At 37.2% G+C, this 15724-nt stretch overlaps 1 protein-coding gene across 1 annotated transcript in view; it reads left to right on the forward strand.

The window, feature by feature from the left end:
- OTOG (otogelin) overlaps positions 1 to 15223 on the forward strand; it is a 92128-nt gene extending 76905 nt beyond the window's left edge. The window contains exons 43-56 of the mRNA XM_062494159.1: positions 767 to 961; positions 1827 to 2039; positions 2790 to 2894; positions 3237 to 3347; positions 4510 to 4611; positions 5052 to 5150; positions 5507 to 5547; positions 6063 to 6138; positions 6624 to 6802; positions 7603 to 7707; positions 8133 to 8252; positions 9072 to 9117; positions 13739 to 13818; positions 15023 to 15223. Coding sequence (XP_062350143.1) covers positions 767 to 961; positions 1827 to 2039; positions 2790 to 2894; positions 3237 to 3347; positions 4510 to 4611; positions 5052 to 5150; positions 5507 to 5547; positions 6063 to 6138; positions 6624 to 6802; positions 7603 to 7707; positions 8133 to 8252; positions 9072 to 9117; positions 13739 to 13818; positions 15023 to 15223 — 1673 coding nt within the window. The remainder of the gene's footprint in view (positions 1 to 766; positions 962 to 1826; positions 2040 to 2789; positions 2895 to 3236; positions 3348 to 4509; positions 4612 to 5051; positions 5151 to 5506; positions 5548 to 6062; positions 6139 to 6623; positions 6803 to 7602; positions 7708 to 8132; positions 8253 to 9071; positions 9118 to 13738; positions 13819 to 15022) is intronic.
- The last annotated feature ends 501 nt before the right edge of the window (positions 15224 to 15724 follow it).

Genomic DNA, 15724 nt, shown 5'->3' on the forward strand with positions numbered 1-15724 from the left:
CTTCATGTACTTTGATGCTACTGCAGAAAGCTTTGCCTTTGGAGAAGGGGTTAGAGAAATGAAACACTTTTGAGATTAGATGGAGTATAATGGGTAAAACCTGAGATCTTAGAGCATCCTGGCAACAGAATTCTGCCATAGCAGCACTAAGATGTAAGGCCAAATGGGATCTGTAGCTGCATCACAGCATCTCCTTATGCTGTCCATGATCATCTAGGAAAAGCCCCCTTCAGTGATAACATAAGAAGGTCTGTGGTTTCAAGACAAATTAAAAAAAAAAAAATTCTACCGTTTGTATGGATTTTATTAGCAAGTGAACTCTTACAAAATATAGCTGTAAATATGTATTCTATCCATCATGAAGGGACATATCACACTTACTTTTATTCCACAGTAATGCACTGTCTTTGGCCACTGCAAGTTATTCAGAACACTCTATGATTGATCTGTGTAGTATTTGAAAAAAGTTCAACTTTGAATTATTTTGTGTCAACACTGTTGCATGATTTTATACCTCTGCTGCTGAAATGCCAACTGAAGCTTGATGAGAATTGTATTACAAGGAGAAAAGTTCCTTATGCAGGTTCCTTATGTTTGAATTTGTTATATAGGTAATTGGTTTGTGTTGGTGTTTCAGGCTTGTAAATCCAACTCAATTGGTGAGCACAGGAAGTTGGCAAGAAGACAATACTGTGTTCTCTTAGGTGTTGCCCCATGGGATTACAACTTGAACAGTGTCTGATTTATTTATTTATTCCCTTCCTAGCCTTCCCCTGCTCTGAAAACTTCTCCTACCAGCCTTGCATAGCTGCCTGTGAGGTTCCAGAGAGCTGTCAGAATAATGAGGTTGCTCCTCTGGACTCAGACTCCTGCTCAGTGCTGACAGAAGGCTGTGTCTGTGCTGGGGGGACCATCCTTCACCGGACTCACACTGCTGTCTGTATTCCTGAAGAAAAATGTGGTATATTTGGATGTGATTTTCTTCTTTATTATCTGCAAGTTGGTGGTCAGATACTTTATTACTCATAAGTTGAGTTCTGGTTTGGTGTTGTGTGAGGTCTGATATGTCATTCGTTTGAGGATTCTAGATGTTCAGTAAGCATTAACTATGCAGGTGAGCAAGCAGGGGATGTCTTTGTGACGCACAATTTTGCTGACTTTCTCTCCATTTGAGGATGCTCTTCAAAGCCTTTGCTTAAGTTTATGTATTCAATTAGGTATTAAATTTGTTTTAGTCTTGGCCTCCTTTACATCCAAGCCCTTTGCCAGGAGTACAACCTTTTGATACCCAATGGCATTCAAATGACATGCAGTAGCAGTTGATTTCACATTTTGAATAATACTTGTGTGTCCTGCCAGCATTCATGTTTATTTTCATTGCAATTCTGCCTCACCACACCAAATAATAGACCAATTCTTCTCCCTAACAACATGAACCTTAAAGATCCAGTTTATGATATATCAGACTACTAAAGCACTGTAAATTAGTAATAGTTTTGACATTTGTCAAATACAAAAGTAACTTCAGATCATTACTTTAAAAATGAAGGATTGGGTTAGGATTTTAAGTGACTGGCCTTGCAGTGGAGACACCAAACAAATTGGAGGTCTGGGTCTTCTGGAAGGTGTTGAGTGTCTTGCTGTGCTATACAAACTCAGTCATAGACTGTCTCCTCATTCACTTTTTTGTGGGGTGATGGACATAATCAAGCCTTTAAAACTCTGGGATTTTTATGCTTCATAGATCCACATCCACTATGGAAAAAATGGTGATCAAAATTGGAATTTAAAAGTAATTACTTCTGTTTACTGTTGTCCTGATCTAGCTTGTACAGACAGCTCAGGAACACCTCATGCTGTGGGTGAGCTCTGGAGAACTTCTGTGAGTGGCTGCTGTATGCAAAAATGTGTTGACAGTGAGACCATTATTCCAGTGGAGCACAACTGTTCAGAGATCCACAATTTGGAATGTCAGCGATTTGCAGAAGTGGCCTTGTTTGTTCCTGATGATCAGACATGCTGTCCTCAGAAGATCTGTAGTAAGTATTCCTTCATGGTTGTGAATACTGCCCACTGGAATACACAGTTGTCCTTTCTCTGAGGTTTGCTTTCCTGTTACACATGCTACTTTTGATGAAAATGGAAATTACTTTGGTTTGGATTTGTAGATTATGTAGAAAATTGTAGAAACTGTTTGGCTCAGTATCCAATAGGTTTTGGGGTAAAGGGTAGGAGTAGGACAGAAATAGCACAATGTTTATTTGCATAAGAATTGTGTTTCCCTTACGTTTAAAGATTGTTGCTTAATTTTTAATATCCAAATACAAACAAATTATCTGTATAACTCTAAGGAAAAAGAAATCAAATTATTGTTTATCTAATTTATAAAGTGAGCAGTAAAAAATTAAAAAATGATAGAAAGCTTTTTCCCCCCCCACTTAATTCTTGCTTAGCTTAGAAATTTTCAAAAAGAAATTGCAAGCAATTTTCATGTTTTGACCACCTGGTATGGTGTTGCAGTGAGTTTTCCAGAGGAGGCTTGGTTTTTTAATTCTCACAAGGACTCAGCTCTAGTTTAACATTGTGTCCATGGAGAGTGTTGCAAATGATGAGCATTTCTGAATCGTGCCTCATGGGAGTTTTTTGCTGCTCCACTGTGTTTCTCATATGCCTGTAATTTGGAGTTTTGGGGTATCTAACTGCAAATACTGATTGCCACTGCTCTACTCAACTTATAAATATTTAGAAAGTGCTTGTTCTTTTTTTTTTTTCATCCCTTTATGTGACAGTTTGTAATCAGAGTCTCTGTGAACTCCTAATCCCCAAGTGTAGCAGCTTGGAAAAGTTGGTCACCTACTACAGTGAAGAATCCTGTTGTCCCAGCTACATTTGTGGTAGGTTTCTTTTGAAAGGTAAAATAGTGCACTCTGTAGAAGACATTCAGTAAACTCAATAGATTAACTGAGAACAATAAAGGGTAGTGTAGATACAATTGCTAGTATGGCCATTTACAAAATTCACTTTTGTCTACAGCTCAGGGTTGGTCTGTGACTCAGTTTGAGCAGATGTGATGCAATCTTGCGTTAAATGATTGGGCAGGATCTTGGGATACAAAGTAAAAGTAAAGCAGTTTGTAGTACCTCTCTATTCCACACTGCCCTTCCTTGGGATATAGCATAACAAAGGAGGAATGCTGAGCTTCATCTAAAGGAATATATCTGTTGCCTTTTTTTCAGAATGTGACCCAGAAAAATGTGAACCATTGGAGCATATGCCCAGCTGTCAAGATGATCAAACACTAATTGCTGCTCGGGTGGAGAATACCTGCTGTATTTCCTATATATGTGGTACAGTAGCCTGACTTGTTGCGATTGAGTGTGGTTTTGCATATGCAATTATGTCCATTATTATCTTGCCAGTTAAGACTCTTTTTATTTCCTTCAGGTCTCCTAACTCAGTAAGGCTTGAAAGTGGTTTAAAAAAATTGGCATTAATTTTCTAAAATATAAGAAGTGATGACAGCCATCAAGAGTCACAGAACAGCTTTGTGCTACTGAGCAGTGGTCAAGTCAAGGAGTGGTGGTGTAGTCCATGGATGTAGGAACTCAGGGCTTTTGAGATTGTCCATGTGCAGAGTGTGAGCCATATCCACAAATATTTTATCTGAAAGAAGACTGAAGTGATATAGGCTTTTATTCCCTATATCCTGCTATCTCAGCTATGGCCCATTAACTGATGATAAATATCCCACATTAGAGTATTACGCATATTTATTCAGTTCTTTTGCAGTTTAGCCTTTAATGACCTAATTCAATGATAAAATTGCACTTTTTCCATTAGTATATGAGCTCCAATCTTGAAAATTGTTTTCTGTTTGGTAATAATCTGATAACAAGGTGCGATAGAGTTTATTTTTGAACAGATATCTGGGAAGGAAAGGCCCTTCCACATGGAAAAATTTGAGTGTTAAATGGAAATGTGAATTATGATTCCATTATTTACGGTAATCAGATTGTTTTGATCATGAGCTAGCAACGGGCAGCATTTGGTTCTTCTCGCTGTCTGCAGAGTCCTCTTTTTTGACTCTTTTTTGATAAAATGAGTCTTTGCACTGTATATAGCGAAAAGTTCCTGTTGTGGTTGTCATATGTGTTCAAGTGTGAGGATAACGCTGGGATCACAGGGGATGCACCTGATGAAGAATCAAACATCCCTGAAAAAAAACAAGAGTATGGCTTAGTAGGAGAGAAAACCTAGCAAAATTTTTCAAAACAGGAGGAGGGAAAATCATGTCTGCTTACAAAAAAGTATTAATTCTTTATAGCAGGAGACAAAGGAAAAAGGGGCAAGCTGCACTGAAGATTAGCCTTTTGTACAGGGTCTGTAAGCAGTGAATGCAGAGCACCTCTGCTCTCTTTTGTATGAATCTGGAAAAAACTTACAGCAAATTTTCTAGGCAGCAGTAAAATTTCTTCCAATGTTTTAGATATAAATAATTGTTTTTTCCAGCATGTGGGGCTTGCTCAGATCAAATTCCCAAATGTCAAGAAGGAGAAGTTCTCATTGTGGATGGTAACACTACTGACAGGTGTTGCCCTACATACCAGTGCAGTAAGTTTGACTTGATTTTAATATTTTAAATAACAGAGAACATGGTAAATTTTGTGGTGTGGTTGTTCAAAGTGGTGGATTAGAGATGCAGCTCCACTTGCTGTATAAGCAAGCTATCACCTGTAGTACTGAACAAATACTCTTTACTTTTAAGACTTAATGTGTGTATTTTCTGATATATGTATCATGGAGACAAGTGAGTTGTTTCAGACCTCAAATTCTGGATATTTAAAATTATTTAAATACTTGCCTACAGTATTTTGTACTCCATACTATTTTTACTCAATAGCTAACAGTCAAATTTTTACTATTTGCCTTGTAAACTAAGGTCTTATCCAAATGTATTTACTGCAAGTAATTTAGTGTATCTTGATTAATATTTCCACTCATCCAGAAATGCCAACATTATGTTTATTGTACTTTCTTTCCTTCAATTTTAGTCTGTGAAATACATCGTTGTCCAGAATTCAAATGCATGCTCGGCATGTCTCTGGTGGAGGTGTGGAGCCCGGAGAAGTGCTGCCCTTTCCGGACATGTGGTAAAATCACTGATTCTCACACCAACAGCCTTAGGCAATGAGAGATGCCAGCAGCTTTGGCCCCTTGATTTAAACCTGGTTTCAGCCAACTTACACCATTGTGACCTGCTCATAAGCAAACAACACAGAAAAGTCATTTAATGCTACAGAGCTTCCTAATCTGGCTGTTTTGTTTTCCTTGTATCCTGTAGAATTTGTCTGTCCAAACTGGGTTATTTACCATCTTGAAAGTGTTGTAAGAGTTACTGTATTTGGTTTGCTTTTATCTGGAATTTTTATTCTCTCTGTTGCTCTGTTGTAAGCAAATGGCATATAAATTGCTAAACTACTGTTTCTGGTGTTGTATTTTGTTTCAGAATGTGCATGCGAAACAATCCCCAAACCTCAGTGCAAACTGGTATGAAATTTATCTTGTCTGTCTTCTTTTATTAATTTCTTAATCAATCTGTTTATCAGTATCTAAATTATAGTTTTATCAGTAAAATGGCATAGCGTCACCTCTTAAAAAAAAAATACTTCAGAGTAAGATATACACAATTTTAAGAAGTCACCCAAGTCTAAATACCTTGCAGAATAAAATGACTCTACAGCCCAAATATTTCCAGAACTTTTTTTTAGCATATTCTGCCCCAGTATATAGAGTAGGACTGCTTTCATGCACACAGGATAAGTCAGGATAAAATTTTGTGTTTAAAGTGTTGATCGAAATTATTTCTAGCATCATTGTTAATATTATTTCCTATGGTGAATATGTTAACATACTTCATGCACTCAGGCTGCTGACTAAACAGAGTCTTCAAGAGATACTGCTACCCAAATTCTGAAGGAAAGTTTTTTAAAAGAAAAAGATCATATACATAAGAAAACCCACTGTTGTTTCATGTATTTTTTTTTCTGGTTTTGTACCCATAGGGGCAGAAACTTCAGATAGACGAACTGTTTCAGAACAGTTCAGAAAATGTCTGTAACTGTGTGAAGTACAAATGTGGTAAGTCAGAAAATAATTTAATTCAAATAAATAGCCTTTCAAGTGTTAAGGAAAATTAGGAATTAAAAATCAGGTGTTCACTTTGAACATGGCACTGAAGAGGACAGGACTAGTTTACTTAATTCACAAATAGTGCTAATTCTTATCTGTACCCTCTGTAATTAGTGGGGAGAAACAGACATTTCTACATTTCCTATCCTGAAGTAGTCTTCCAAAATAAAACAGTTAAAGAAGTGTGCACTTGGGTGCAGCTAATAGAATATTATATACTTAATTGGATTTCATGCATGGGCTATATTTCAAAAGGTTTGGTGACTGCAGTGAAACATTAGATTACTATTAATGATTTGTTTGAAAATGTGGCCCATAATTCTAAAATAGGTAGAGTAGCTTTTCCCATTCCTGTTTCACTGTTTGAAACGTTTTTAGTGGAGTTTTGATGCCAAGCTGATTGTCCTGAGAATGCTGTTTGTGTTTCCTTGCAGTGAGAGACAAAGTTTGCCTGAGTAATGAGAGAGGCGTGCTGCTTCCTGGGCAGAGAATCGTGGAGCACAGTGCAGATGGCATTTGCCATATTTCCTATTGTACAAATGTGATTGATCCCTCCACTAAATACTACCAAATAAACACATCTTCGATAGACTGCGCTGTCAAGTGCAAAGCTGTAAGAAATTCAGAAATTTAGACCTGTATATTGTGTCTGGTGGCCTGAGTTGCTTTGTGATGGGTTTTGTTGAGCTGATGGCAGTCATAGAGCATGCTGGAAAAAGTCATTAGGAGATCTCCCTTAATGATGTGCTACCACAATTCTGATGGAAGTTTTATGAAAGTCTCCGTCCCTCCACTGTTTTCTCTGCTGCATAAAACTTGCACAATCTAAAGTATATAGTGAATGCCTCCTTGGATTAATGGCATGCTGCCTCCTTGCATCCCTGCAGAGTTTCAGATGGATTATGTGCAAACTGGTACAACTTCCTGGCAGACCTTAGCTGAATAAGAATCAGAAATAGAATAATTATCAATAGAAGAGGAAATCTAAATGTGATGAAAACAGCTGTATAAAATAAGCAAATGTTCTACTGTCTTTTTCCAAGATAAAATACTTTACCATGGGAATATTTTACAGATTTTTTTCCCTAATTTTAGAATTACTTGATGTCTAATGTGTAAAAAGTTAAGATTTCAGTGGTTCTTGATGCAAGCTGTCACATCTGAAAATGCTGGAAAGACCAGTTAATTCTCTCAAATTTGGAACTCCTCCCCTTTTACTTCAATTAAGATCAAAGGTATTTTATTAAGCCACATGAATGTGCAGCGTGTGCAAATGTAAGCTATGTGGCTTTGAAAGTTATTTTAGAAATATCCCTGAAATCAGATACCTGTTTGGTATCTGCCTGTTACAGTAGTAAAACTTTGAACTGCAAGATGGTCTCATACAAGGAATATTCTATTTAATTTTGGCAGAACCAAGTCTATCAGCCTCCAAAAGATTTAACAACTTGCTGTGGTAGCTGCAAGAACTTGTCTTGTGTCCACACTTTCACCAATGGCACAATTACCAATTTTAAGGTGAGTTTGCATATTGTTATTCCCTCAAAATATTTAGAAGTGAACAAAAATTACGAAATACTGCACATATCTTGCCGTACAAAATCTGCAGGAAAGAGCTTTATTTGGCCAAATACTAGGAATAGTTTTGCATGTACACAACATTAATTTCTTGGAGAGTCAACCATATAACTGTCAACAAAAATTAAAGGATTCTGATATACAAGAGAGACCATCAACTCAGCTACTTTAGAACCTGTTTAGTATAATGTATTTTTTATTGGACTTTCAAATGCAATACTTAAAAAGAACTTGTATATACATGTGAATTATATTTTGCTGTATTACTGTTGATTCAAGTGAGATCTCATTCAATGAAATTGTTTAATTAAGACTTGAAATACTGGTTTTGCTGAGTAAAGTTTCTGTTCTAAAATTTTTGACAGCCCGGTGCCGTTTGGATTTCAAACTGCATCAGATATGAATGTACCAACACAGCAATAGGACCAGTTCTGGTTTCCTCTGCAGTTGGATGCCCACCCTTTAATGAAACTGAATGTGTGAAGGTCAGTGTACAAGATACTGTTTGCATTCCAGCTGTGATTAATGTTTGCATGAAAAGATTTAACTCTGACAGAAGATGCTTTTACCTCAAGAAGGGAGAAATTCTTAATTTTTGTGGTGTATTTTTTCCTCAGATATTTAAAGGTAAAAGGTATAAACACACATCAGACCACTGTGCCACCAGGCTGCTGAGTTACACAGCTGGGCACACCTCTTGTGATTCTTAGAATTTTTTATTATTATTATTATTTTTAAATAAGGGTTTGTTATATTAAACTAGTCTTCATACAACTGTCTGAACTTGGATGCTTCTCTTGGCTGGACCTCCCCTTTCTAACATTTTCCATGTATAGCAATGTGATTCAGCATAATGAACCAAAACTTTGGAAAAAAAAGCAAGATTGTCTGAAAATCTTTTCTACAGTGATATGCAAAGTTTTATGAACTAGTTTTGGAGCAAGAACAAAAGTTCTGTTTGAATTTTCTCAATGAGATTAGACTAAGTTCCAGGAAATGGAGGCAAGGAGAATTCTCTTACTACTCTCTGTAATTCCACATTTACATGTGGATAGAAAGATACTTTCCTTGCTGGATGATGTTGCACAAGCAGAGAAAGAACTAAGTGGTTGTAGTTCTTCCTCACAAATAGCAGTGGGCTGGTTCTTCAGGACCATCTCAGTTTCAATCCTTCATCCATTCACCAGGGTTGCATTTGCCTGAACAATGATGCAGAATCTGAAAGATATTTCTAACAGTGCATATACATGGGAATGAATGCTTGAAAAAAATCGTTTTTCCTCTTTATTTTATCTCTTGGTCAGGTTGGAGGCTATGTTGTGCCATTCTTAGAGGGATGCTGCAAAACATGTAAGTGATTATTGGCAATTCTTGCCTCACAAGTCTCTCTGATCTATTACCTTATGAATAAAGTGCATTATGTCCCATATGAAAGGTTGATTCAAGCCTCAAGAGCTGTGCTTTTCCCAGGTTTACTCATGTAAATAACACGGAAAATAGTCAAGTTAAATCAAAAGAAACACTTTAACATGGAAACTTTTACTCCACATATAGCAAATGTAGCTGGTCAGGTCACTGAAACTCCTGCAAGAATTTTGTAGTTCTTGTATAAAACTCAAAATTTTAGGAACTGCATTTAGTAAAATAAAAAGTACTGTATTTTAGAAGGCATCTTGAAACAATGCTTCTTGTACACTAAAATATTTCTATTTTGTAAAAATGAAGATTGATCTATGTGGTTTATAAGTTAATTCGGTAAATAATGAATATAGTAATTAATAGTCAGTTAAGAAACCTTCAGGCAGTATCTTTTTAAGAGATTCTACAATTTAAAAATTACACCTTTCTTGATTATCTGTGAGAGTTAATAGGTATCTCCTGGGGAATAAAAAAAAAACCAGAATAAAAATTCTGTACAGAGTAGGTTTGAAAGATACTATGTCTTAATAGAAATCAATAAAATACAAATAATTATTTTCTTAATTCATTAGTACATAACTTTAACATTTTGGCTGACTTCATGACGGCCTTAGGCTGAAGTTGATACTATTAGAAGCAACCAAAAAGGAGATTTTTTTTTTTTATATATTAGGCAGTATAATATTTAAAAATGCAAAAATCTGACTTAATTTTCATAAGTGACTGAAATAATGACCTGAAGGTGTGGGAGAGAGCTGGAGAAAAGCACAGGTGTTTCCTGCTGGGTGGGATGGCGCTTGCACAGCCATAACTACCTGACATGGTACCAGGTGCACACTCACTGCAGTGGGTATGTGCTGCCAGCTGGGAGGTGCCTTGTGGTGTTACTGACTTGTATTACATTTTGTAGTAAAAAGTTTATGGAAACTATGCAAGATTTATCTGTTTTGTTTGTTTGTTTGTTTTTTCTCTGCTCCCACTGAGGGAATGATAATATCCAAGTTTTTTCCCCTCTGATGGACCTCTGTTTCAAGCATTTGTCCCACCTAGTTCTGTTGCAAATTCTCCATAGGCACTCTGAGATCAGTATTTGATTATCAGACATTGCCCTTCAATGCCATAGCAGTCAAATAAACCGGATTCTGAACAAATTAATAGGACAGTTAAAGACAGTAGCATTAAGCTACTTTTCAAGAGAGCAGATGATCTTGCTGCTATGCTTAGAGAAAGATTATAATCGCGCTCCTTAATTGTTGAAAAACAAAGTAAATTAACCTGGGGCATGCCTCAAAAACTAAAATTAAACCCTTGAAGAACTCTGTGACTTCTGAGATGCATATACAAGTACATTCCTAGAGTTTCGATTTCACACCTGTTTGTGCACAACACAGAGCCTCTGTGAATCATGTAGCTCATTCTGACTCCAAGCAAACCTGCCATGAGGTCTGTCAGTCAGTTGTAATTGTGGGAGATGTTTTATGACAAGGATTATCAGTGTTTTGTTTTCTTCTGAAGTCCTATGCCATTAGAAACACTTGTGATTTTTATTTTCAGTTTCAATTGGTCTTGAAAACTAAGAGCCGGGAGCTCCATCAAAACCTAGAGAGGAAATTGCACTTTTTCTCCCTTGTACCCCCAAAGGACATACTGAGCTCAGGATACCAGATTGGCTTGGTTGTACAATGTATGCCAGATTCTTCCTGGTTTGCACATGAGGTTTAGCAGTGTGAGTCATGCCTGGACGTGGCACTCAGCTGCTGGAACCATGAACCCTTCCTGAGCAGGGAAGCAGGAGCAGATGACCTCCAGAGGTCTCATCCAGACTTAGCCGTTCTGTGATCCCGTAATACATAGACATTTGAAAGTTGAATTCTGTTTTCCAAAATCTAGTAACTCCCAAATGTTTTCATACTAACAGAAATCCTCTGTAACACGTGCTCTGTTCAATGTGTAATATTCTTACCAGGTTCTCCAGTGTCAGTGCTCCTCCCATTCCTTGTTAGCCCAGTCACTCCTACAGCCTATGTTGGCTGTCACACAGGTACCTTTTCCTGAAATAAGTAGGACCAACCCAAACAGCACCATTGTTGATTCCCAACAATGTACTCCCTGATAGGAGCGCCAGACCTCTCGTTACCCAATTATTGCCAAAGCTGCAGTGTGGCACAACTGCTCATGGTTATTCAGAGTGGCTCCCATTTTGGTTTGGTTTTCACTTTGCACTGTGTGGGCGGTGCATTGTTGTCAGCCAACAATGTACTGTTGGTAGTAAGCACTTGCATAGTCTTTAGCTTGCTGCATGTGTAAAATTGCTGTGTTTAAAGGGTAAACTAATTCCGTCATGTTTACAGTGCACTAGAACCTAGACACTAATTGCTTTGCTTGTTAAAACTTGTTTTGTCAGCCACATTTTTGTAGATGATGTGCCATACAGTTTCGCTTCCAGTGCCATGTACAGTAAAAGCAAGTAATTGTTTCCTCATCCACAGTTAGGACAATATGTTGAAAACAGCAAGCCTGTGTTTAGTCCATGAAAATTGGAGATTCTTTGTTCTTTTTCATAAAGCATGTTAATTCTTTGAATTGTAACATGCTTGTTTTGTCATTTATTTTGTGAACACAGCTCTCCAAATTTCTGCAAGAGAAATTATGTTGACGGTAATTTTGTACAACACTGAGTGATACATCCTACATTGAACTACACTTATAAGTCCAGGACTACTAAATCAAAATCTGTATTTCTCCTTCATATTGCTGTCACTTTAAGTGACCGTAGTGTTAGGAGTCAATCCAAAAATCAAGCAAGGATTTTCAAGAATACAGATGGTGCAAAAGAACCTCATTATATTATGACAGGTATAAAATCCTCCCGTGTTTTGTAAGGGTCTTCATGTAAATATATATTTGTTGTAAAGTTCATTTCAAAAGCATTAGATGTTAAAATACATGCATGGATGTTAAAATACATACATTATACATTTATTTTGTATGAGATATGATGTACTTTCACTATAGCCTGGATGAAGTCATAGTCACAGCTGCACTGAATTCTCCACCCTACACACCATGTATAATGTAAAAGAAGAAAGAACCATGAAAAGAACCATGAAAAACACAAAATAATGGTGAGTTGGCTTTTTTAAAAACAATTTTTTTCTTTGTTTCTCAATTTATTTTTCCCTAAGCAAACATAATTCAGTGACAGTCAAGCAGTAGCCAGATATTTCTGTCTGTAGGTTTTTATTTCCAAGAAGATTTATGCTGTCCTTTCTGTCATGTTGTAGAAAACTATGCTGTGTCTAGAAAGAGTACCAGGCTTATATAGTTGAAAAGAAAAGAAAGGCAAGAAACCCCCCAAACAAAAAACCTAAATAACCCCCCCCCCACACCCCCCCCCCAAAAAAACAACATTTACAAAGTGTTCGTCTAAGAAGCAGTATTACTAGTTTGACAGTGATTAGAGCAGGAAACTGGACACTGGGCATCAAGCTGTAATCAAATTGTGTCACATTACATATTGGGTATTCTTCAAACCAATTACTTCTTCGCTGGCCTTGCTTTTCTGGAGCTAACAGTATTCCCCTTTTGTCAACATCTTTGGATTTCTTGGATCAAAGAAAATGCAGCTCTGTAAGGAGAGAGTCTGTGGGGGCTGCATCATGGTATGTAAAATCTGGTGTGAAACACTGGAAACTCTTCTAACAGAACGGCTTTTCATTCTCTTACAGATCTGCAACGTGATGTGATTTATCAGCACAGAGAGGATGATCCTCAGAAGATACCGTTCTTCCTGTTCTCTTACAGCTGAACTTTACATTGAACATCTTTGTTTTTCTTCCAATGTTCAGCATTCCTTTGTTAAATTAAACTTAACTTCTCGCTTAATTTCATGATTTCCTGTCATCTCTTTTATTTGATCTGTGTGTCCTGTACATACTTCTATGAGAAAAATTGTGGAAATAACGTTAATGAAAATAAAATGTTTCATTTGTTCACTGGTGTTCTTTGATTCAATAAAAACATACAGAAATGTAAAGCCCCATGAAGCCCTGTTCTTCATCAAGTTTTGTTATGTATTGTGTTACGTATTTATTTTAAATTTTTATTATACCACTGGAACGTGAGTGCTGCAATTGAAGTTTGTTGCATTTATTTCATGGAAAATGCACTTTTTAAACAAATTTACCTCTTGATGATATACCATTTGGTATCATTAACGACTTAATAAGTCTTCTCAGAGAAGAGTTTGATCAATTTTAAAAAAGTTTTTAAAAATAGTGGATTTACTCATGAAAGGCTTTTGAGTGAAGAATAAGCCTTTTATAGCTGATATTAATGACAAGAAGAAACAGATACTTGAATGAATGAAATAATTTAGAAAGTGATTCAATGTGCAGCTGCTGTCACTTCACCAAAGTTTTGTATGTGCAGTGATGTACTGGGTATTTTCTTCTTTGTGTCTCTTGAACCCATTAAATGGTCTGGAGTGTTTTTGTCTCTAAAATGTTAGAAGTCTGAGCTGATATTTTTTAAATCTATGCCCATTTTGCAGGTAAGGAAGATGGTAAATTCTGTAAGAAGGTGACTGTTAGGATGACCATCCGCAAGAATGACTGCAGGAGTAACACACCTGTAAGTAAGACAGAATTGTGTTCAATTTCTTTTAATAGAAGAGAAAAAAATGATATATGAAAAAGAAGGAAGGGAACTCAGATTCCACAAGGCCACTGTCTCCATCTCTGTCACTGAGACAGACTTCTGTGTTTCACAGAGCTTTTTTAATGCTTCCCTACATTCTCAGCAGTCATCTTCTCAATAATGAAAAAGGAGGCTGTTACTTCTTTTTCTGTGCATTTAGGTGCATGCCGATTTAGTCTCATTTCACCCTATACTGCAATTATTCTATGCAAATTAACTATTACAACTGAACCTTGCCCTGAGATCCTACAGCTGAAATGGCTGCAGATGTGTGTAATTTTTCATCTGCCCAGGGACGGTGCTTAAATTCCAACTTCATGAAGAAAGGAATGGTCCCGAAAGCTTTTTTTAGGCAGCAGCGTGAACATTACTGTAAAATGTGAAGGAAGAATGAGGCACTATCTGTGTGTCTATCAAAGGATTTAGTGTTGGAGGACACCAAGCATGTCCTGCTGAGCAGTGAGGCTGAGAGCAGCAGCAAGGGTGCAGACAGACGTCTCGTGTGAGATGTGTAAGAGCGCCTGGAAAAGCTGTAATAAAAGAGAGTAGGGAAACAGCTGTAGCCTCTAAAATGACTCCAAGAGTACATTTAGTAGAGCAAGTAGAGCTGCTGAGCAGCCAGGAAATTTATTCTCAGTGTTTCATTGAACAGAGATACAAATCCTGAATATTAAATTTGAAAAAAATTATCAGTTTCTTAAGCCTATTTGTCTTGCAGTCTATGTTATACCTTTGGTATCATTAGTAATAATTCTTCTCCGCTCTCCAAAGGATTGGTTCTTTTATTACTCCTTGCTGACACCCAGTGTAGCAACACTGCATCAGTGTTATCACTGAAATTAATATTGTAGGAAGTTGTGGATAGAGCATTTGGTGTTGTGTTTAAGCCAAGGTTATTATGAATACTTAAAAATTTAAAAGTGAAATTGCTTCCTTGTGAGAATTGAGACCTTTCTGGGCAGTGCACTTCAGAGGTTATTTCTGGATTTAGTGGGATTTCATAAGGGTGTAGAGGAAATACATCCACATTTTTCACTGCTTTGCTATTGGATTTTGGTGCCTAATGTCTTCAGAATTCCTTGAGAACCCCTGACCCACCTGCCCTTGTTTGTTGATTACTGCCTGTGTGTGTTGCCAGGTGAACATCGTTTCGTGTGATGGAAAATGCCCTTCTGCCAGCATTTACAACTACAACATCAACACCTATGCCAGGTTCTGCAAGTGCTGCAGGGAGCTGGGGCTGCAGAGAAGGACTGTGCAGCTGTACTGCACCAGCAATTCTACCTGGGTCAGCTACTCCATCCAAGAGCCCACAGATTGCTCTTGCCAGTGGTCCTAAATAAAAAGGGAGAGAGAGAGAAAACAGCAAGCCCAGCTGTTCACAGCATAATTTTATAATAGTTTATCTGTCAAAAATGTAATAGCCAATCCTCTGAATTTCGCCAGTTTACTGCAAAAGACCACAAATACATTTCAACTCTCCTAAATATCTGAAAAGTGGATTTGCATCATTTGTGTTGTGATTTGTCTTCATTTTCATTCACAGGGATTGTTTTAAGGGTTCTTGTGATACGTGCCAACATAAAAGGTGATTTACACTAGTGTCATCTAAGGAGGAGCACCATCTGTTTTGTTCTGGAAGGCTGATCCACCCTTTGTCAAGCCCCCACTGCAGCTTTACATCATTGCCCAACTTACCTGGCAGCAGGTCACTGTTTTGAAAGCATTGTAATTGCGCAAGTGTGTTTAGTAACTATCAAGAAAAATTATTTGGACAACATGAGAAGAATTTTCAGTTTAAATCATATTCCCGTTGTTAAGTAGAGCATGTATAAGAATT

Source organism: Cinclus cinclus, chromosome 6 (genome assembly GCF_963662255.1).
Source record: "Cinclus cinclus chromosome 6, bCinCin1.1, whole genome shotgun sequence".
Taxonomy (NCBI): Eukaryota; Metazoa; Chordata; class Aves; order Passeriformes; family Cinclidae; genus Cinclus; species Cinclus cinclus.